This window comes from Tamandua tetradactyla, chromosome 7, assembly GCF_023851605.1.
Source record: "Tamandua tetradactyla isolate mTamTet1 chromosome 7, mTamTet1.pri, whole genome shotgun sequence".
NCBI lineage: Eukaryota > Metazoa > Chordata > Mammalia > Pilosa > Myrmecophagidae > Tamandua > Tamandua tetradactyla.
Genome location: NC_135333.1, coordinates 37,865,381 through 37,889,581, shown reverse-complemented (window position 1 = coordinate 37,889,581; position 24,201 = coordinate 37,865,381). Strand labels below are relative to the sequence as shown.

The window sequence follows — 24,201 nt, the reverse complement described above, 5'->3', positions numbered from 1 at the left end:
CCCATGAAAACCCTTGGCTGATAAAATAAAAATGTGCCTGATCGAATTATGTTTCGTAGAATTTCTCTGAATAGCTAACCATGCTTGGTATTCGGGTTTTAAACAATGTGCAACAGATCCTATACATATGGGAGGTCCAGTAACCCCTGTAGTGTAATTTGTTACATTCATCCCTTCTTCACTCGGCTTTAAAGGCCCTCGAGTGTCATAAGGGCCTGGCATTCAACCAGTTTCATTTGTATAAACTATTATAGTAATGTCAAACCAAGAAATTCCCCTCATTAAGGGAGGGTTAGCAACATAAGACTAATAAGTGTAATTTTCAGCACAGCAGAGATTTACCTGTACAGAAACTATAGCAAGCACAGCTAGAAATAAAGACAAAGCCATCAAGGGAACTCCCTGATGTTTAACCATCTGTTCTCCTTTTTGGGTAAGCTTTCTCAGCTGCCCCCAAGTAGGTGGAGAAGCTCTAGTTGTTTGAGGCAATGGAAACCGAAATGTTGTGCCTTTTTCAGTCATTCTCAGCTTTGCAGTTCTGTGCTGAAGATTCACCATTGGTTCCTTTCGCTCTCTCTTCTGAGTCATGTGTTAATTTCACTCATTTATCTGGGACCCACAACCTTTTTGTTCCTGTGGAAATATAAGCATAGCCTCGTCCCCAGCGAATGATAGTAGCTGGAGTCCAAGTATTGGTTAGCACATTAAAATATAAGATTGGTTGTTGGAAACTTTTAGGTTTTTCTCTTACCCAGTGTCTTTGTGCAGGTGTTAACCTATCAGTATTTTTTGTGAGAAAATTTAATGTAAAAAGGGCATTCAGCAATCTTTTCCTAGGAGAGTCTAACATATCTCCCCCTTTTTGTTTAAACGTCATTTCTTTTAGAGTATGATGTTGTCTTTTAATTTGGCTTGGCCGGTACTATTATAAGGAATTCCGGTAACATGAGTGATATTATATGTATTTTAAAAAGTTGGAACTTCTGAGATAAATATGCAGGGCCATTGTCAGTTTTGACAGTATGCGGTTTACTGAGTACTGCAAAGGCTTCTAAAAGATGGGTAATAGCAGCATCGGCCTTTTCTGAAGTTAATACGGTAGCCTAGGAATACTGAGAATATGTATCAATAGAGTGATGTACATATTTCTGTTTTCCAAATTCAGGAACAATGGTAACATCCATTTGCCAAATATCAATGGGCTGATCCCCACGAGGATTAATTCCAGGGGGGAGAGAAGGCAGCATAATTTGCTGGCAAGTGACACATGAACGAACGATGTGTCTGGCTTGTGCCCAAGTAAGAGTGTGAGAAGCTCGTAGAGAACGAGCATTGGTGTGATATAAAGTGTGTTTTTCAGAAGCCGATTGCACAGATCCTACAAGAGTGTCAATATGAGACTTACCTGCCATTAGCGGTCCAGGGAGGTTGGTATGGGCCCTAATATGAGTAATAAAGACAGAATGAGTCCGGTTTCGCATTAAATATTGCAGTTGAGTAAAGAGAATAATTAATTCTTCTGTAGAAAATGGTAACATCACCGTTTCAATCATTTGAACAGTATAGGCAGTATATTCAGAATCTGTAACAATGTTGATGGGACAAGAATTGACATCAGTTAATAAAAGGATAACAGCAAATAATTCTGCTTTTTGAACTGAACCATAAGAGCTTTGTACCACGCGGGAATGCACAAAATTAGAATAACCAGCCATCCCTGTTTTATTGGCATTTGTAAAATAAGTATTAGCATCAGGAATCAGTTGGGGAGAAATAGTTTTTGGTAATATCCATTGAGTTAATTTTAAGAATTGTAGTAATTTATTTTTTGGATATATGTTATGAATTTTTTCAATATAATCACTGAGACAATTTTGTCATTGTTCATTAAGTGTCCAGTGCTGAGTGATTTTTTTTTTGCGGAAAATGGCACAGCTATGGTTTTAGGATTTTGGCCACATAATTGTCGTAAACGTACACGCCCTTTGATAATGATTTGAATTATTTGATTTAAATAAGTTTCTAATTTTTTTACTTGTTTGTTAGGTAAAAATAACCATTCAATAATAGTTTCATTCTGCAATAGCAATCCAGTAGGAGAATGAGGCATGTGAAAGACAACAAGAGTTAAATTAGTATAATCATCTATACGATCCAGCTGTGCATCATTTTTATGTTTTTCAATTCATTGTAATTCAACCTCTGCTTTAGGAGATCGATAATTCCCTAAGGCTATCCAACCGATTGGATTGTCGCCCTCTTATGGTGGCAGCTAATAAACTAGCATTAAAAGTGCCAGACCCCACATCTCTACAGATTTTAATATAATCCTCAATAGTCCCTCCCTTTTGTTTCAATGGTAATAAGGCTTTCTGGCAGTTTGCATTAGCATTTCCGAAGCCTAAGGTAAGTAACAAAATACTTTGGGCTTTGGTACTCTCTATAACTTTGCGAATGGCATCATGCAATCCGGAAAAAAAATCAGTATAAGGCTCATTGGGACCTTGTAAAATTTTTGTAAAGGAATTTTCAACCTGACCAGAGGCTTGCAACTTCTGCCACGCACGCACACAGATGTTGGGGATCTGGGTTAGAGCATCATCACCTAACTGACGTTGATTCCGCAAAGACGCTGTTTCTCCAATACTGGTCAGTTGCTCAAAAGTAGCACCAGGGGGATTGCGAGTTGCATTCAACCAACTCACTCGTTTAGCTTCATTTCGCCACCATGATTTAAATTGCAAATATTGTCTTGGATCTAAAACAGTCTTAGCCAATGTTTGCCAATCTTGAGGAATTAAAAGATTATCCTTAGCATAGATGCCAAGCAAACCATGGACATAGGGAGAATTAGGACCATAGTTAGTCACAGAAGTTTTTAACAATTGCAGAAATTGAAAATCAATGTTCTGATGTGCAACTTGAAAAAAACCTTGAGGAAACTGAGCATTAGGGGGTTGGTGCACCCATTGAACTGGAAAAACAGATAATGGTGAAAAGATAGAGTCAGGCACCACTAAAAGGTTCGAGGAGCTATCCGCATCTAAAAGAATCCTTTGTAAATCCGAAGACAAAGGAAAACAAAACTTATGTCCTGCAGAGTTTGTTTGAAAAGGAGAAACACAACGAGCGTCAGGATGTGGCGCAGATGGCTTAAACTGGGCAGGGAAAGCAACAGAAGGACGTAAAAGTAGAGACTGCAATTGTGAAAGCAATGTAGAAAGCTGCGATATATCAGAACCAGCAGGCTCCTTAGGCTGTTTAAAGGCTCTAAGTTGGGATAAAGTTTACAGAAACCTGGCTCCGGAAATTTAGGAAATTCTTTTTCAGTTTCACCCGGAGTCTCTTCCTCTGAGCTATGTGACAGGGATAGGATTCTCATAAGCATGAGAAGAACGGCGTTGCTCATGGATTAAAGAACGAGTTTCAGAATCAGACTGAAAAGGCTGCAAAGCTAATGCCACCGAATTGTACACAGCCCAAACCTCTGCACTGATAAGATCACCTGCCCGATGGGCTCTACATAATGCCTTATTAACCTGTCTCCAAACTTTTAGATTTAATTGATTACGTTTAGCCGGCACAAACCAATAACAATGTTTAGCAACTTGGGCCAATAAGTTCCTAAGAACATGTTCTTTCATTTTCGCTCCCGAACTACGCAGCAAAGATTTCAAGACAGCAACATAATCATCAACCAAAGAAGGAGAATTTCCCATGACTCTGACTCCAAAGTTTCCCGAAAGATTTGCGTATTATCGTGCAATTCAATTTTCCTTTTGGTCCAGCTCATTCCCAGTACCCACGAACCCACGTTGGGCGCCAGTTGTTGTGTTTTGATGTTCGTCACAGAGCATGGATGAGACCAGCGAGATGGATGCATAAAAGGAGTACAGAGGGCTACTGCTCGCTCAGGCAAATAGCAGCCTCACTGTTAACTCCATGACCTTTCATTTTAGTTTCTTACATAAACGACAGCTGTGAGTACAAGCACAAAAACAGGCATGCCTTGAGACTTGTTTTGTTACATTCTTTAAGCAAGATGGCCAGCTTTATTTACAGCCCAGTATGCAGAACTCCCTATTCTCAAGCAGTTCAAGGAACTGTTTGCAGTTCCTTCTCCTGAGGCACCCACTTGCAGGTCATCCCTCAGGTCGAGTTTGTCCTACTCTTAATTCCTTAACCCTTCACACATCTCTCTGCCTGGTCCCTGAACTAGCATAGCTGCAGAATCAAGACTAGATTAATCCTGAACGGAAGGTGAAGTGGGTCCAGCAATGCCACTTCTTGGCTGTCATTTCCCCCCTACACCTCAGATCCTCCCTGGGCTGTAAACGGTTGTAGGAATGATGTTTTTGCCAAGACTAACCAGAAATCAAACCAAGATTAGACCCCTCACCCAGGGGTCGAGCCACGTGGAAATCAGGGACTGCCACCTGGAGATGGGTCCCGGCGGCCCACAACCTGCAGCCACACCTGCACACCTCAGAGACACACCTCAGAGGGTGGAGTGGGGATCGCGTCCCGGGGCCTCATTGGCTGGGCAGCAGGTGACGCAGCCCGGGGCGGGGCAGGGTTATCTGGGCCTTACCTGGGGCTCCCTCACTGGAGCCGCACCCTGGTCCAGCCCTCATTTTGCTCTAAACCCTTCGAGATCTCCGGGGCCCCATCACAGCCCTTTCGGGACCGTTCCCCCTTCCTGGGCTGGCCCAGCCCCATCCACCATGGGCCGCTTCTTGGAGGAGGAGGGTAGCTGAAGCCTGTCCTTCTCCGGCTCCGGCTTCCTGGGTCTCTACCACGGGGGCGTGACCCAGTGCCTGCGCGAGCGCGCCCCGCGCCTCCTCCAGGGCGCCCTTCGCTTCTACGGCTCCTCCTCGGGAGCACTCAACGCCGTCGCCATCGTCTGCAGCAAGTCGAGCCCGCCCCTGGCTTCTGCGGGCGCCAAGGGGCTGGGAACAGGCGGACAGACCCTAACAGGAAGCTGATTAGGGACGGGAGGAGGGTGGGTGCGCAGGAACAGTGGGTTTTCACAACTCCTTCGGTGCTTTGCCTTGTAGTCCTTACAACCGGCTTGTCCTCCTTGGCCCCTTATGAGAAGCTGTGGGCTCAGAACTGTGTTTCCCCATCTAGTAGAGGAGAGAGTTGAGACCCAGAGCCAGGAAGTCTGATCCCACGGCCAGCTTGGGGTAAAGCTGGACAGAGAGTTTGAACCCAGATCTGAGCACAGACATCCTGCGCCTCCGGCAAGGGCCCTGGGTCCCCATTGCACCGGGGGACACAGGAGGTCTCCTCCCACCCCTCAGACTTCTGCTGCTCCCACCTCCTGGGCTTGGTCAAGCACGTGCAGCAGCTGAGCCTGGGTGTTTTCCACCCGGCCTTCATGCCCGTGGGGCACATCAAGCAGCAGCTAGAAGAGAAACTGCCCGGCAACGCTCACGTCCTGGCCTCCCAGCGCCTGGGCATCTCGCTGACCCACTGGCCTGATGGACGCAACGTCATAGTCACCAACTTTGCCACCCGTGCTGAGCTCATTCAGGTGAGCAGGTGCTCATCCAGGCCCGGCAGGCAGGGGATGGCTCCCTTGCTCACTGAAGTGATTTCCAGTTGCTTCTCTGGTGCAGACATGTCCTCAGGAGGTGGGGAGGGGAGGCAGGAACTTGTGTTTCCTGGGTTTGTTTAGAAATGAGGAAAGCGAGGTGCAGAAACAGTGGTGATGTGCTCCAGTCATGCAGGGAGGAAGGGGTGGGCTTAGCTTGGGGTGAGGAAGCCCCTGGTGGCACAGGGAAGGACAGGGTGGAGGGCCAGGGGCAGGCAGTCTTCAACCTGCTCTTTCCAGAGTGATGCCTGCCCAGCCCCCACCCCATACAGCCCCTGGAGGCCCTTTCTGGCCTGTGGGCAAACATTTGTGGACTGTGCATTATGTGCCGGTCAGTGGTGTAGGCACAAAACAGTCAAAATCCCCTTCCTCATGGGGCTCATCCTCTAATGGGTGGGGCAGGATTACTGGGGGAAGAGAATGACCACATCTCCAAGTAATGAATGAAGAACTAATGCAACCCTGAAATAAAGCAGAGAGCATGACAGAGAGTGCCCAGGGAGGGAAAGAGAGGCCCTGCCCTCCCTACCTGTAAGGTACCCACTGTGGGGATGGTCAAGAGGGCCCAGTAGGGACCCAGTCCCTGGAGAGCTCAGATGGAGAGGGGCAGGTCTCTACCCCATGCGGCCTCAGCTGGAGGTGGGAGTCCTGTGCTGCCCCATCTCAGCTCTGCTCCCTTTGCCATTGGGGTCTGTGACTTCTACCCAGATGGGGTCCCTGGCCCAGAGTCTGACTCATCTCATGCCCCAGCACATTGCAGGGGGCCTGGCACCAAGGAGGTGACCTGAGTCTGTGATGACCAGAACATAGCTGTCGGATTCTGAATGTGAGCTTGGGAGGGTGGGGTCCCTCACTGTGGGCCGATGCCCAGGGACCCCTGAGGAAGCCAGCTGGGAACCTCGAAGTGTGTTCCAGCATCCTTGCTATAGGGCACTCAGTACAGGGCCCGGGTCATAATAGGTTCTGGGACCCTGGGCTGCTGTTACTGTTATTACTCGGCTGGACAAGGCTCTCACCTTTATCTCCATTGGGTTAGGGCCAGGAGAGGTTCTGCATCTCCTGAGAGGGTTTGAGGGATGTCTCCAGGTATTCCGTGATAAAAGGTTTTATGTTCCATGAGGTTGGTAACCTCTAGTCTGGTGCTTCTCTACCAGGAGCACTTTGGTCCCCCAGGGGACATTTGTCAATGTTGATGATCATGAATGTGGGGTGTGCTGCTCCTGGAACCTAACAGGCAGAGGCCAAGGATGCTGCTCAACATCCCCCAGTGTGTGAATCGGCCCCCACCATCCAGCCCTGATGCCAGTAGTGCTGCGGTGGAGAGACCCTGCTCAGAGTTAAGTGTCTTGTGTGTGTGCGTGTGTGTTTGTGTGTGATTTGCTGAACATTAGGTTTTTTTTCCTCTCAATGCAATTTTATTGATATATTCACATAGCATGTAATCATCCAAAGTATATAATCTGTGGTTCACAGTGTCATCATATAGTTGTGCATTCATCACCATAGATTTTTTAACATTTTCATTTCCCCAAAGACGATAAAGAATAAAAATCTTTAAAAAAGTAAAAAAAGAAAACCCCAAGCATCCCATACTGCCTATACCCCCTATTGTATATTAATTTATTTTTGGTCTTTATTTTCTTATTCACTGTCCATACACTGGATAAAGTGAGTGCCAGTCAAAAAATTTTCACAATCACACAGTCACATTGTAAAAGCTATATAGATATACAATCATCTCCAAGAATTAAGGCTACTGGATTACTGTTCAAAAGTTTCAGGTATTTCCCTTTAGTTACTCCAATACACCAAAAACTGAAAAGGGATATGTGTATAATGTGTAAGAATAACCTCCAGAATGACTTTTTGACTCTATTTGAAATCTTTCAGCCTCTGAAACTTAGTTTTGTTTCATTTTTCTTCCCCCTTTTGGTCAAGAAGGCTTTCTCAATCCCACAATGCTGGGACCAGGCTTATCCCCAGGAGTCATGTCTCGCATTGCCAGGGAGATTTATAGCCCTGGGAGTCATGTCCCATATAGTGGGGAGGGCACTGAGTTCACCTTCAGAATTGGCTTAGAGAAAGAGTTCACATCTGAGCAGCAAAAGAGGTTCTCTAGAGGGTGACTCTTGGGCATTATAAGTAGTCTTAGCTTTTCCTGTGCAGGATTGAGTTTTATAGGGCAAGCCCCAAGATCGAGGATCTGGTCTTTTAATTGGTAGTCCCCAATGCTTGTGAGAATATCAGGTCTTCCCCAAGTAGGGAAGTTTAATATTGCCTTACTTTTCCCTAGTCCATCAGGGGGTCTTTACAAATACATTTTTTTATCTTATGCCCAGATTACTCTGGGATGTATTGAGGCATCATGCTAACTAGTCCAAACCAACAAGTTTTCACTCCCTATTCAAGATTCCATGTAATTATGGTGTTTGAATAAACTGATCTTACAAGTTAAATTAGATAGTGTGCTACAGAAAATATAAAATTTACACCAAAAAAACATCTGTTGCTGGTCTCATACAGAAGTTTTAAAATTCAATCAATATCGTCCTTTACCATTTAGTCTGATTTACCTTAATCCTAACCAGATCAGCCTCATTCATGTCTCTATGGTCTCTTTTTTCAGTTTTTTTAAAGTATTGCTATATGGGGTAATGCTGAACTGCATAACTCTAGCTCTGAATCTCTAGGATCACACAGATACCCAAAGACCCAGGGAACAATCATGTTATACACAAAAGAGCTCAGCATCTCAGAATTCAGAAATAACTGTTTTGATTTAAGAACAGATGTGACTGCTGTAAGAGCTTACAATCTAGGAAACTGTGCAGTAAGTTTACAGTAAGTTTTCCCCTGATCACCTATGTTCTTGGGTGCATATTATAGTTGGTCCATATTGGTGAGGCATTTTAATATCTGTCTTTTCAGGTCCGGTTTATCTCCCTGAAGATATGGTCCTTAAGGTTCATTCACCTAGTTGCATGCCATTTCTTCTTGCAGCCACTCAGTCTTCCATTTTATGTATAGACCACAGTTTACCTTTCCAATTATCAGTCAAGCACCCTTAGGCAACCTCTATCCATTGCAAATAGGGAATGCTTCCACCATAAACACCAGTGTGCAAACGTTTGTTCCTGTCCTTGCTTTCAGTTCTTCCCAATATATACCTAATAATAGGGTTGCAGGATATCATGGCCATCCTATATTTAGCCTCCTGCAGAGCCACTGCACTGCCCTCCAGAGTGCCTGTGCACCATTGTACTTCCCTAGCAACAGTGGATAGGCATATCTCTCTGTCCACATTTTCTCCAGGGCTTGTATGTTTCTGTTTATTTTAAAACAGTTTTATTCTCACCATACAATCCATCCTAAGTAAGCAATCAGTGGTTCCCGGTACAATCACATAATTAAGCATTCACTACCACAATCTATATGAAGAGATTTCCATTTCTTACTCAAAGAATGAAGAGTGAGAAATGAAGAATAAAAAATAAAAATTAAATTAAAAGGAGAAACAATACTACCACCAAGAATCCCATACCCCTCCCCTATATTTGCCTCTTATTGACATTTAGCTTTGGATATTGCCTTTGTTACATTTATTGGAAACATATTACAATGCTACTGTTAACTACAGTCCCTAGTTTGCATTGATTGTATTTTTCCATATTCCATCCCATTTTCAACCTTTCACTGTTTACGTTGTTTTGTTCTCGCTCATGTAAAAGCATTCATCTATTTGTACATTTAATCACCATCATTGTCCACTCTAGGTTTCACTACGTTATACGGTCCTGGTCTTTATTGTCTCCCTTTCTGTCTGCTATCATACATGACCCTTGCCTTACTCTTTCAACTGTACTCACATTCAGTTTTGTTAAGTGTACTTACAATATTGTGCTACCATCGTGTACTATTGTACTATCCATTTCTGGATATTTGCAATCAATCGTGTTAAGCATTCTGTACTCCTTCAGCATCAAATGTCCTATGTCTACTCTCTTCCTATCTCCTGACAACCTGTTTTTCCAACTTTAACTTTCAAAGTTCACTCATTCATGTTAGTTCCTATTAATGAGACTATACAGCATTTATCTTTTTATTTCTGGCTAATTTCACTGAGCATGATGTCCTCAAGGTTCATCCATGTTGTTGAATGCATCATGACTTTATTCTAATATATCATGTTTTATTTTTCTCTTTTTACTCTTACTGATAGTCTTTGTTTCTACATTCTTCTCTAGACCTCTCACTCCTGATTTTTCCCATATGTCTGTAATGCTCCCTGTAGTATTTCTTGTAGAGCAAGTCTCTTGTTCACAAACTCTCTCAGTGTCTGTTTGTGTGAAAATTTTTAAACTCTCCCTCATTTAAAAAAAAAAAAACCAAACTTCTTTCATTTTGTTTAAAGTAGAAATAAACATAGAATTATGAAAATATAGGTTTACTATTTCCACCACATAAGTGGATGCTGCTGTTGAAAAGCTTACAAATCGTTTTTTAAGTTTTTAAAGCTCTTCTCGATCTCTCAATAATGTGTATGCCTATATTCGCTGGGTGCTAGTTTCTGGAAGGAGCTCTTGGGTAGACTTCTTGCTACATCCTGGACTTGCTGTCCTGGGGCTATATCAGTTGGGTCAGGTCCGTGATGAAATTCTCTGTATAGTTTTCCAGAACGTAAGTCAAAAACAAACTGCTTGAGTTTTCCAGGAATTAGTACATCCCTGAAGGCTCCAAACACATGCATATTCCTAAAGCTGTCAGTAGTTATTACAGGGCAATCTGCTGGAGTTTTCTGTATGTGCAAAAGAGGATGTTTAAATTTGTCACAGTCAGCATGTAAAAAGTTTATTGTACCTTTTTCCCTTATTAATTGCCAGGCTACTTTATTCTGGAATATTTTAAAACTTTCAGTATCTTCTTTCTTGTGGAAGAGTATGAGAAAAGGCAGTCCTTCTTTAGTCAGTTCTTCTCCATTTTCAAATGTTATTTCTCAGACAAGAGGAATACATTTATCTTGAATAAAAATTTTTCATAAATCCCAAGTATACCATATCTGGAGCAGAACGCCCTGGTGATTTGTAGATTATATTGTCTCTATTTCTTTCTGGCTTTCAAATAAACTCAAATGCAGCAAGGAAGGCACAATCATAACAAATATTTGCTGCTCTTTCAAAAACTCTATAGTTTTCTGAATCCTCTTTCTCAAAATATCCAATGATATTTCTTTTGCTGCAATCAAGAGTGGTGATTTCTGCTAAGTCATGAAGTTCTTGAACAGGGTCACTTTTTGTTGCCTTATGTAATCTGCAAGTGCTTTCACTGATTGCTGACCCCTGTATCTCTCTTCATTATCATCCCATTATGAAACAATTCAAGGGTTGGGTATTGGCTTATCCTCTCATCCTCTCAACCCGGAGCTCCAGGGGTGAACACCCCGGACAACAACTTCCAGAGAGGCCCCACAAACCTCTCTCCCTCTATCTCTCTCTTTTTTTATGGCATGAGCAGGCTCTGGGAATCAAACCCAGATCTCAGGCATGGCAGATGAGAATTCTGCCACTGAGCCACCATTGCACTGCCCTCTCCCTCATTTTTTTTTTTTATTAATTAAAAAAAGAATTAACAAAAGAATTAGAAATCATTCCATTCTACATGTACAATCAGTAATTCTTAATAACATCACATAGTTGCATATTCATCATTTCTTAGTACATTTGCATCGATTTAGAAAAAGAAATAAAAAGACAACAGAATAAGAATTAAAACAATAATAGAAAGAAAAAAAAAAACCTATACCTCACATGCAGCTTCATTCAGTGTTTTAACATAATTGCATTACAATTGGGTAGTATTGTGCTGTCCATTTCTGAGTTTTTATATCCAGTCCCGTTGTACAGTATGTATCCCTTCAGCTCCAATTACCCCTTCTCTTTTTTTTTTTAATTAACGGAAAAAAAGAAATTAACCCAACATTAAGAAATCATACCATTCTACATATGCAATCAGTAATTCTTAACATCCTCACATAGATGCATGATCATAATTTCTTAGTACATTTGCATCGGTTTAGAAGAACTAGGAACATAACCGAAAAAGATATAGAATGTTAATATAGAGAAAAAATAAAAGTAATAATAGTAAAATCAAAACAAAACAAAACAAAACAAAAACCTATAGCTCAGATGCAGCTTCATTCAGTGTTTTAACATGATTACTTTACAATTAGGTATTATTGTGCTGTCCATTTTTGAGTTTTTGTATCTAGTCCTGTTACACCGTCTGTATCCCCTCAACTCCAATGGCCCATTATCTTACCCTGTTTCTACCTCCTGCTGGACTCTGTTACCAATGACATATTCCAAATTTATTCTCGAATGTCTGTTCACATCAGTGGGACCATACAGTATTTCTCCTTTAGTTTTTGGCTAGACTCACTCAGCATAATGTTCTCTAGGTCCATCCATGTTATTACATGCTTCATAAGTTTATCCTGTCTTAAAGCTGCATAGTATTCCATCGTATGTATATACCACAGTTTGTTTAGCCACTCTTCTGTTGATGGAGATTTCGGCTGTTTCCATCTCTTTGCAATTGTAAATAACGCTGCTATAAACACTGGTGTGCAAATGTCCGTTTGTGTCTTTGCCCTTAAGTCCTTTGAGTAGATAACCAGCAATGGTATTGCTGGGTCGTATGGCAATTCTATATTCAGCTTTTTGAGGAACCACCAAACTGTCTTCCACAGTGGTTGCACCATTTGACATTCCCACCAACAGTGGATAAGTGTGCCTCTTTCTCCGCATCCTCTCCAGCACTTGTCATTTTCTGTTTTGTTGATAATGGCCATTCTGGTGGGTGTGAGATGATAACTCATTGTGGTTTTGATTTGCATTTCTCTAATGGCCAGGGACATTGAGCATCTCTTCATGTGCCTTTTGGCCATTTGTATTTCCTCTTCTAATAGGTGTCTGTTCAAGTCTTTTTCCCATTTTCTAATTGGGTTGGCTGTCTTTTTGTTGTTGAGATGAACAATCTCTTTATAAATTCTGGATACTAGACCTTTATCTGATATATCATTTCCAAATATTGTCTCCCATTGTGTAGGCTGTCTTTCTACTTTCTTGATGAAGTTCTTTGATGCACAAAAATGTTTAATTTTGAGGAGCTCCCATTTATTTATTTCCTTCTTCAGTGTTCTTGCTTTAGGTTTAAGGTCCATAAAACCGCCTCCAGTTGTAAGATCCATAAGATATCTCCCAATATTTTCCTCTAACTGTTTTATGGTCTTAGACCTAATGTTTAGATCTTTGATCCATTTTGAGTTAACTTTTGTATAGGGTGTGAGAGATGGGTCTTCTTCATTCTTTTGCATATGGATATCCAGTTCTCTAGGCACCATTTATTGAAGAGACTGTTCTGTCCCAGGTGAGTTGGCTTGACTGCCTTATCAAAGATCAAATGTCCATAGATGAGAGGGTCTATATCTGAGCACTCTATTCGATTCCATTGGTCAATATATCTATCTTTATGCCAATACCATGCTGTTTTGACCACTGTGGCTTCATAACATGCCTTAAAGTCCGGCATCGCTAGACCTTCAGCTTCGTTTTTTTTCCCTCAAGATGTTTTTAGCAATTCGGGGCAACCTGCCCTTCCAGATAAATTTGCTTATTGGTTTTTCTATTTCTGAAAAATAAGTTGTTGGGATTTTGATTGGTATTGCATTGAATCTGTAGATCAGTTTAGGTAGGATTGACATCTTAACTATATTTAGTCTTCCAATCCATGAACACGGTATGCCCTTCCATCTATTTAGGTCTTCTGTGATTTCTTTTAGCAGTTTTTTGTAGTTTTCTTTATATAGGTTTTTTGTCTCTTTAGTTAAATTTATTCCTAGGTATTTTATTCTTTTAGTTGCAGTTGTAAATGGGATTCGTTTCTTGATTTCCCCCTCAGCTTGTTCATTACTAGTGTATAGAAATGCTACAGATTTTTGAATGTTGATCTTGTAACCTGCTACTTTGCTGTACTCATTTATTAGCTCTAGTAGTTTTGTTGTGGATTTTTCCGGGTTTTCGACGTATAGTATCATATCGTCTGCAAACAGTGATAGTTTTACTTCTTCCTTTCCAATTTTGATGCCTTGTATTTCTTTTTCTTGTCTAGTTGCTCTGGCTAGACCCTCCAACACAATGTTGAATAATAGTGGTAATAGTGGACATCCTTGTCTTGTTCCTGATCTTAGGGGGAAAGTTTTCAATTTTTCCCCACTGAGGATGATATTAGCTGTGGGTTTTTCATATATTCCCTCTATCATTTTAAGGAAGTTCCCTTGTATTCCTATCTTTTGAAGTGTTTTCAACAGGAAAGGATGTTGAATCTTGTCAAATGCCTTCTCTGCATCAATTGAGATGATCATGTGATTTTTCTGCTTTGATTTGTTGATATGGTGTATTACATTAATTGATTTTCTTATGTTGAACCATCCTTGCATACCTGGGATGAATCCTACTTGGTCATGATGTATAATACTTTTAATGTGTTGTTGGATATGATTTGCTAGAATTTTCTTTAGGATTTTTGCATCTATATTCATTAGAGAGATTGGTCTGTAGTTTTCTTTTTTTGTAATATCTTTGCCTGGTTTTGGTATGAGGGTGATGTTGGCTTCATAGAATGAATTAGGTAGTTTTCCCTCCAATTAGATTTTTTTGAAGAGTTTGAAGAGTTCCAGAATTCTTTCTGGAATGTTTGGTAGAATTCACATGTGAAGCCATCTGGTCCTGGACTTTTCTTTTTAGGAAGATTTTGAATGACTAATTCAATTTCTTTACTTGTGATTGGTTTGTTGAGGTCATCTGTGTCTTCTTGAGTCAAAGTTGGTTGTTCATGTCTTTCCAGGAACCCGTCCATTTCATCTACATTGTTGTATTTATTAGCGTAAAGTTGTTCATAGTATCCTGTTATTACCTCCTTTATTTCTGTGAGGTCAGTAGTTATGTCTCCTCTTCCATTTCTGATCTTATTTATTTGCATCCTCTCTCTCCTTCTTTTTGTCAATCTTGATAAGGGCCCATCAATCTTATTGATTTTCTCATAGAACCAACTTCTGGTCTTATTGATTTTCTCTACTGTTTTCATATTTTCAATTTCATTTATTTCTGCTCTGATCTTTGTTATTTCTTTCCTTTTGCTTGCTTTGGGATTAGTTTGCTGTTCTTTCTCCAGTTCTTCCAAGTGAACAGTTAATTTCTGCATTTTTGCCTTTTCTTCTTTTCTGATATAGGCATTTAGGGCAATAAATTTCCCTCTTAGCACTGCCTTTGCTGCATCCCATAAGTTTTGATATGTTGTGTTTTCATTTTCATTTGCCTCGAGGTATTTACTAATTTCTCTTGCAATTTCTTCTTTGACCCACTCGTTGTTTAAGAGTGTGTTGTTGAGCCTCCACGTATTTGTGAATTTTCTGGCATTCTGCCTATTATTGATTTCCAACTTCATTCCTTTATGATCCAATAAAGTGTTGTGTATGATTTCAATCTTTTTAAATTTGTTAAGACTTGCTTTGTGACCCAGCATATGGTCTATCTTTGAGAATGATCCATGAGCACTTGAGAAAAAGGTGTATCCTGCTGTTGTGGGATTTAATGTCCTATAAATGTCTGTTAAGTCTAGCTCATTTATAGCAATATTCAGATTCTCTATTTCTTTATTGATCCTCTGTCTAGATGTTCTGTCCATTGATGAGAGTGGGGAATTGAAGTCTCCAACTATTATGGTATTTGTGTCTATTTCCCTTTTCAGTGTTTGCGGTGTATTCCTCACGTATTTTGGGGCATTCTGGTTCAGTGCGTAAATATTTATGATTATTATGTCTTCTTGTTTAATTGTTCCTTTTATTAGTATATAGTGTCCTTCTTTGTCTCTTTTAACTGTTTTACATTTGAAGTCTAACTTGTTGGATATTAGTATAGCCACTCCTGCTATTTTCTGGTTGTTATTTGCATGAAATATCTTTTCCCAACCTTTCACTTTCAACCTATGTTTATCTTTGGGTCTAAGATGTGTTTCCTGTAGACAACACATAGAAGGATCCTGTTTTTTAATCCATTCTGCCATTCTGTGTCTTTTGATTGGGGAATTCAGTCCATTAACATTTAGTGTTATTACTGTTTGGATAATATTTTCCTCTACCATTTTGCCTTTTGTATTATATATATCATATCTGACTTTCCTTCTTTCTACACTCTTCTCCATACCTCTCTCTTCTGTCTTTTTGGTTCTGACTCTAGTGCTCCCTTTAGTATTTCTTGCAGAGCTGGTCTCTTGGTCACAAATTCTCTCAGTGACTTTTTGTCTGAGAATGTTTTAATTTCTCCCTCTTTTTTGAAGGACAATTTTGCTGGATATAGGAGTCTTGGTTGGCAGTTTTTCTCTTTTAGTAATTTAAATATATCATCCCACTGTCTTCTAGCCTCCATGGTTTCTGCTGAGAAATCTACACATAGTCTTATTGGGTTTCCCTTGTATGTGATGGATTGTTTTTCTCTTGCTGCTTTCAAGATCCTCTCTTTCTCTTTGACCTCTGACATTCTAACTAGTAAGTGTCTTGGGGAACGCCTATTTGGGTCTAATCTCTTTGGGGTGCGCTGCCCTTCTTGGATCTGTAATTTTAGGTCTTTCATAAGAGTTGGGAAATTTTCAGTGATAATTTCTTCCATTAGTTTTTCTCCTCCTTTTCTGTTCTCTTCTCCTTCTGGGACACCCAGAACACGTATATTTGTGCGCTTCATATTGTCCTTGAGTTCCCTGATACCCTGTTCAAACTTTTCCATTCTTTTCCCGATAGTTTCTGTTTGTTTTTGGAATTCAGATGTTCCATCCTCCAAATCACTAATTCTATCTTCTGTCTCTTTGAATCTATCATTGTAGGTATCCATTGTTTTTTCTATCTTTTCTACTTTGTCCTTCACTTCCATAAGTTCTGTGATTTGTTTTTTCAGTTTTTCTATTTCTTCTCTATGTTCAGCCCATGTCTTCTTCATGTCCTCCCTCAATTTATCGATTTCGTTTTTGAAGAGGTTTTCCATTTCTGTTCGTATCTTCAGCATTAGTTGTCTCAGCTCCTGTATCTCATTTGAACTATTGGTTTGTTCCTTTGACTGGGCCATGTTTTCAATTATTTGAGCGTGATCCGTTATCTTCTGTTGGCGTCTGCGCATTTAGACAGATTCCCCTGGGTATTGGATCCAAAAGTTTGGAAGATTTTTCTGTGAAATCTCTGGGTTCTGTTTTTCCTATCCTGCCCAGTAGGTGGCGCTCGTGGCACACGTTTGTCTGCGGGTCCCACCAGTAAATGGTGCTGTGGGACCTTTAACTTTGGAAAACTCTCGCTGTCCGGGAGGTTCACTAGCCAAAGCGGCTTGAAAGACTGCGAGCCGGCCCGGGGTCCGAACGTGGGGAGGGTTGCTGGCCGCCGCAGCCCGGGAAAGCACCCGTCCGAATTTCCTAGTTGGCCCGGGGCGACAAGCGTGGTGGGAGGGCGCCAGCGGCAGCGGCCCGCCCGGGAGAGTGCACGTTCCCGGGGAGTCACGGGTTTGGAAGGGGCCTCCCCCACCCGTCACCGTTCTCCACGGCCTGGGGATTTCCGATCCAATTCTCTCAGTTGGTCCGGGGGGCCGCGCGTTGTGTGGGCGCCAGCCGCCGCGGTTTCACGGGACTGCCTCTCCAATTCTCCCAGCCGGCCCGGGAAGGGGGAAGGGAGTGACTCCGGCCGCTTGCCACCCCGCCCGGTGAAGCCCGCGCGCCTCGGCGATCTCACCCGCGTGGCTTCTCTCAGCCAGCCAGCCGTTCCAGGATGGGGTACGCTGTCTTTTTTATCTCTGTTGTGGCTTTGGGAGCTGTTCTGTATTGTTTCTACTCCCCTAGTAGCTGTCCTGGAGAAGAAACTAAGATCCACGCGTCTTACTAAGCCGCCATCTTCTCCGGAAATCTCTCCCTCATTTTTGATGGACAGTTTTGCTGGATATAGAATTCTTTGTTGCCAGTTTTTCTCTTTCAGTATCTTAAATATATCATGCCATTGTCTTCTCACCTCCATGGTTTCTGCTTAGAAATACACATATAGTGATATCGAGCTTCCCTTGTATGTGATGGATCACTTTTCTCTTGCTGCTTTCAGAATTCTGTTGTCTTTGAAATTTGACAATATGATTAGTAAATGTCCTGGTGTAGGTGTATTCAGATCTATTCTGTTTGGTATGCTGCATTTCTTGTATCTTTAATTTTATGTCTTTATAAGAGATGGGAAATTTTCAGTTCTTATTTCCTCCATTATTCTTTTTGCCCCTTTCCCCTTCTCTTCTCCTTGTAGGACACTCATAATATATATATTTGTGAGCATCATGTTGTCACTCAATTCCCTGAGACCCTCATCATATTTTCTCTTTCCTTTCCATATCTGTTCTTTTGTGTGTAGGTTTTCAGATGTCTTATCCTCTAGTTCACTAATCCCTTCTTCTTACCTCTTCAAATATGCTGTTGTAGATCTCCAATGTGTTTTCATCTCTTGTGTTGTAACTTTCATTCCCATAAGTTCTGCCATTTGTGTTTTCAAACTTTCAAGTTCTTTATAGTCACCCAATGTATTCCTTGTATACTTCATCTCATGCCATATCTTCCCACAACTCATTGATTTAATTTTTGAATTGATTTAGCATACTTGTTTGAACATCTTTAACTAGTTGTTTCAATTCGTGTATCTCATTTAAAGTTTAGTTTGTTCCTTTGATTAGGCCATACTTTCAGTTTTCCTAATATGCCTCATAATTGTTTGCTGGTGTCTAGGTGTTCTAGTTTGCTAGCTACCAGAATGCAATATACCAGTAATGGAATGGCTTTTTAAAAGGGGAATTTAATATGTTGCTAGTTTACAGTTCTAAGGCCAAGAAAATGTCCCAATTAAAACAAGTCTATAGAAATGTCCAATCAAAGGCATCCAGAGAAAGTCACCTTGATTCAAGAAGGCCAATGAAGTTCAGGGTCTCTGTCTCTCAAGTGAGAAGGCACATGGCAAACACAGTCAGGGTTTCCCTCTCAGCTGGAAGGGCACATGCTGAACAAGACATCATCTGCTAGTTTTCTCTCCTGGCTTGTTTCATGAAGCTCCCCAGAAGGCATTTTCCTTCATCTCCAAAGGTCACTGGCTGGTAGACTCTCTGCTTCTCATGGCTATGTCATTCTCTTACCTCAGAATCTCCAAAATGTTTCCTGTTTTATAGGATTCCAGTAAATTAATTAAGACCCACCCAAATGGGTGGAGACATGCCTCCACCTAACCCAGCTTAGCAACCACTCTTGATTAAATCACATCTCCAGGGGGATGATCTAATTACAGTTTCAAACATCCAATACTGAATAAGGATTAGAAGAAACGGCTGCCTTTACAAAATGGGATTCAGATTAAAACATGGCTTTTCTAGGGTACATGCATCATTTCAAACAGGCACACAAGGCATCTGATTTCCTTGATTACTTTATTCTGGAGGTCATTTTCACTCTTTTTACCTAGGGTTTTCTTGTTTTTTGGCTTTGTTCTCTAGCTGTTCTTTGCCATTCACTTCAACTTATTCTAGATGTGTGTCATAGCTTCTGTTTACTGATCAGAATTTTTCTCCCAATAGGGAGCTTGAGGAGAGCTTCCCCAGATATGATCGACCCAAATTGGATTTTCCCAGACAAGACAGGCTCAGGTCTCAGGAGGAGGGTGCATTGAGTATCAAGTTTCCTGAGGATGAGATACAGAGATTATCCGACTTTCTTTTGGAGCCTCTAGACCCTGTGCTTTTCCTATCCGGCCCAGCGGGGGACACTTGTCAGCCCACAGCCCCCCACCAGCATAGAGTTTTGTGGGGCCTTTAATTTTCAGCCTTCCAAGGGCATGGTTGAGACAGAGGCTGAGGTGGAAGGCAAGATTAAGCTGCTTCTGAGTCCCAGTCCTTGAAGTCTGAATTCTCTGAAAGTGGGCTGCCATTTGAACTGGGTCCCACCCCCTTCTTTTCTTGAGGAAGATACACCCTTTAGGACATTATCCCCTTCACTTGGTTGTTACTTTGTCTCTCAGACTTTAACTCATCCCTTGCCTGAATCAAAGCTGACAATTGAATATGGCTGAGGCTTTCTCTAATGAACTGCTTAAGATAATTTTTAAAAAGAAGAAAAAGAAAGAGACAGAGAAAATAATTTCTTTTCATAGCCATTCCCCAGGCCCCAATGTTCAGCATTCAAGTGCCTGAGTGGGTACCCAGCTCTATGTGCCCCTTTTCTTGAGGTATAGCACTTTTCTAGTATTCTGTGTTCACCTGCTGCAAAAGCCTTCTTTTATTTTTTCCTTCATCAGCCATGTCTTTTCTCTGTTGGGAAAGATCTCAGGGTTCCTTTTCTCCTTGCTTTGGCTATATCTGTGCTCAGAGGTTGTATTTAGCAGTCAAAATTTGTTAATTAAAACCACAATTGGAGCTTGGCTGAACTACCTTCCCTTGCTCCTATTAGAGACTGCTTGGCCTGACCAGAGGACCCAGAAAGGGATGACAAACACCCTGCTCTGACTGCAGAGAGATGGGGGCCCTTACTGTGAACTGCTGTGGAAGCCCAGAAGGGGCACTAGGCCTAACTTAGAGGGCAAGGAACACTTCCTGGATGCAGTGGAAGATGAGATGGGTTTTGACTGCTTATGAAGAGTGTGGCAAGGTTGCAGACAGAAAAGAAGAGAGCATTCTAGGCAGAGAGAACAAGAGCGCAGGTACAGAGGCAGGTACCTTGAGGGAACATAACTGAGTATGGCAGGTAGTGTGTGTATGTGTGTGTGTGTGTATGTGTGTGTGTGTGTGTGCATGTGTGATCATCAGCGGTGGATAGGCCAGAAAGCTTTTCTGGGCTAGAGGCCTTAGAGGTGATCCCACAGGTTCATCATTTGTCCATTCATTCCACCAAGAGTTATTGAGTATATCAGTGGTCAAGCTCTGGCTGGGGTCTAGGGAGGCAGCATAGACCCAGACCCTGTCACTGGCCTTACAGGCCCTTATGTCCACAAAGCATCACACATACACCTTTGCCTTCATACCTCTGAGTAGAGCTCCCAGGAGAAGTCTGCACTGGCTATGAGATGGGACAGTTCACAATAGGAACTATAGGTCAGGAAGGCTAACAGAGGAGGTGACTTTTAAGCAAAAATCTGAAGGATGGTAAGAATTCACTAGGCGTAAAAGGAAAGGACAAGTCTACCAAGAAGTGGAATAGTGTGTGTGTGCAAAGGTCCTGGAGCAGGAAGGAGTAAGGCTCCAATCACAGATCAGAAAGGGAGGCTGTTGTCCCTGGAGCCATGAGCTGGAGTGTTCTGTGAGATGGGGCTGGGGAGACTGGCAAGGCCAGGAAGCTTCAGGAGGGTTTTGAATAGAGAGGTCTGCAGTCAGATGTATGTTTTAGGAGAGCCCCTGACTGCCGAGAGGAAAGTGGATGAAAGGGTGCAGGTGGGAGTGAGGTGTGACCCGGGGAAGAAACACTGAGCTGAGTTGGGGCCAGGAGGAGAGCATGGGAAGGAAGAGCCAGGGACCTGGAGGAGGCCAGGAACTGCTGTGGAGGTGGTTATGAGTGGGCAGGGAGGGGTGGGAGGTGGGATCCATGGAGTTATGTCCCAACATGACAAGTGATGAAACTGCATCTCTCAGGGGTTCCATGACCTGCCCAGGCCACAAGGTTGAAAAGCAGGGGAGCCAGGCTGAACCTCAAAACTGTCCTTCTGACCGCTGGCTTCCCACTTTCTGTATCCAGTGTAGTAGATGACCCCAAGGGCCCAGCTGCTTCCACCAAGTTCAAGTCCATCATGGATCTGTGGTCCCAAGCTACTCTGTGGTGGTGGGCAGCGCTGCTTGTGTGTTTCTGACGACTTCCTCATGGCCTGTGGGCCCAGTATCCTGGCTCAGGGGCCCCAGTACTCTGCTCTGGGCCCTGGGGATGGTGGTCATGGCCAGCTGCATGCCAGGCTGTACCCAGGAGGAGCTGGGGCTGGTCCATCATCCAGGGTGGTGGCCCGGCTGCCTGAGGTGCCTGTGGACCTTGGCTGGCTACAGGCCTGCAGAGGAGCTGGGCCCTTGAAGTCTATTCCTGGATGATGGCCCAGCTCAGGCCAGTCAGGTGAGGTGAGCAGAAGGACCTGCAGGCCTGGACCTCGGGTCCTACAGCCTGGAGAAGGAGGGGCTCTTCTTGGTGGGGGGAAGTACCTGTGGCTTCCCTGGACTGGGCCAGACATTCACACCCATGTCCCTCTGTCCATCTGTCCATGCAGCCATCTGCACATGTATTTTTTGCCCTGCTGGGTGCTGGATGTGGGGGCTGACCACCTGCCTAGTTCAGTCTGCATGAGCTACCTGTTGGTCTCACTAGGGCGGAGCCCACAGAGAGCTGGTACCCTGCTTTGCCGAGTCCCTCCTTTCAGGCTGACCCCTCTACCTCCACCTGCCTCTCACCAGCCTCTCTCACTGGTTGGAGGACAGTCAGTCCTCCCCCACCAACCCAACAGGCATTTTAAAAAAAGCTTCATTTTATTTCTTTCTAGAGCTTCTTTAAGCACAATCAGGCAAATGTGAGATTATGTTCTTATTTTACTTTTTTTAATGCAGAAGGTAACATATTATACACATTGTTTTTTTTTCTTTTTGTGAAAAATAACATATACAAAAAAGCTAGTTCAAAGCACATCACAATAATTAGTTATAGAACAGATTTGAGAGTTTGTTATGGGTTAAAATAACACAATTTTAGGTTTTTACTTCTAGCTGCTCTAAGGTACTAGAGAATAAAAAAAATTATCAATATACTGATTCAGCACTCATACTCATTTGTTAAACCCTACCTTCTCTGTATGACTCCACCAGTCACCTTTGATCTTTCTCCCATTCTTCAGGGTGATTTGGGCTGTGCCCATTCTAACTTTTTCATGTTGGAAGAGGCTGTTGATAATATGGGATAGGGGGATGGAACTAGTTGATGTTCTGGAGGGGCTGGTCACTCAACTTTTCATTATTAATCTGGACCAGGGACCCATCTGGAGGTTGTAGGTTTCTAGAATGTTACCCTAGTGCATGGGATCTTTGTAGAATCTTACATAATGCCCTAGGTGTTCTTTAGGATTGGCTGGAATGGTTTTGATTGGAATTTGGCAAGTTATGGTAGATAGCAATGTCTAACAGAAGAGTAACCTCCAGAGTAGCCTTTTGACTCTATTTGAACTCTTTGAGCCACTGATACCTTATTTGTCACACCTCTTTTCCCCCTTTTGGTCAGATTGTTGTTTCTACAGTGCCAGAGCCAGGCTCATCCCTAGGAGTCATCTCCCACCCTGCCACAGTGACTTTCACCTGTGCATGTCATGTCCCACTTAGGGGGAAGGACAATGGTTTCACTTGCAGAGTTGGGCTTAGAGAGAGAAAGGCCTCATCTGAGCAACAGAGGAAGTCCTCCAGAAGTATCTCTGAGCCATACCTAGGGGTAGGCTAAGCTTCTTTGCTACATATATAAGCTTCATAAGAGCAAGCCTCAATATCAAGGGCTTGGCCTATTAATTTGGGTGTCCCTAATGTTTGACACAGTATCAGGGATCTCCCTGGTGGTAAAGTTCAATAGTTCCATAGCTTTTCTCCCATCCCTCAAGGGACTTTGCCAATACTTTTTGATTATCTGCTTAATATACTCTGGGATGTATTCAGGCATTACGTTAAGTAATACAGGATTAATGGTCCTCACTCATATTCTCACTCCCCGTGTTTAGGCTGTTTAAATGATTTATCCAGACAAGTTGAATTAAATTTTGTGCTACAGAAAATTTAGGTTCGGGACCAAATTAAATTAACCTTTGTTCTTTTGGCCACAAAGAGTAGATGATGTTTTAAAATAAAGACAATGTCTCCCTTACCCCTGTGTTCTGACTTACTTTAATCCTGACCTGATCAGCTTCATTCTTAACTCTAAATACCAGGTTATACATATATAAAACAGCCTCTCAGAATCCAGCTATAACAATTAGCCAGTCCAGACTAAATGTGACGGCTTTAAGAGCTTACAATCTAGGCCCCTGTTTTCTTGTAAGTATTTTCTAAATGAGACCATACAATAATTGCTCTTTTGTTTCTGACTTATTTTACCTTACCAAGTGTCCCACAGGTTCATTCACAATGTTTCATGCCTCACAACTTCGTTCCTTTTTGGAGCAGCACAATATTCAATCATATGTATGCACCATCATTCACCAATCTAGTTCTTAGTCAGTGCATCCTTCAGCCATCTCTATTCATTTAGCATCATGTATAATGTTCAAAGTCAACAGCCCATCAACATTCTCAAGTTTAGATAATTTCATTGTTCCCAAGAGAAAGATAACCAGTAAACACACCCTCACCAAATAGAAAATTTAAACCTCCCCTTAACTTTCATCCCCCCCCCCCATTTTTATGCCTGGTATTGCTGCAGTACTGTTGATATTTTCCTGTTAAATATAACCCATAGCATGTCCCCCATACCCCAAACTTATTCACTCTTTGTACAAGATT

General features: G+C 42.3%; 1 protein-coding gene and 1 pseudogene across 1 annotated transcript in view; one reads left to right on the top strand and one right to left on the bottom strand.

Moving 5' to 3' along the window:
* The first annotated feature begins 4,724 nt into the window (after positions 1 to 4,724).
* LOC143690422 (patatin-like phospholipase domain-containing protein 5) overlaps positions 4,725 to 24,201 on the top strand; it is a 187,616-nt gene continuing 168,139 nt past the window's right edge. The window contains 3 exon segments of the mRNA XM_077168189.1: positions 4,725 to 4,912; positions 4,999 to 5,006; positions 5,304 to 5,536. Coding sequence (XP_077024304.1) covers positions 4,725 to 4,912; positions 4,999 to 5,006; positions 5,304 to 5,536 — 429 coding nt within the window.
* On the bottom strand, positions 10,105 to 21,551 carry LOC143689602 (endoplasmic reticulum resident protein 44 pseudogene; annotated as a pseudogene).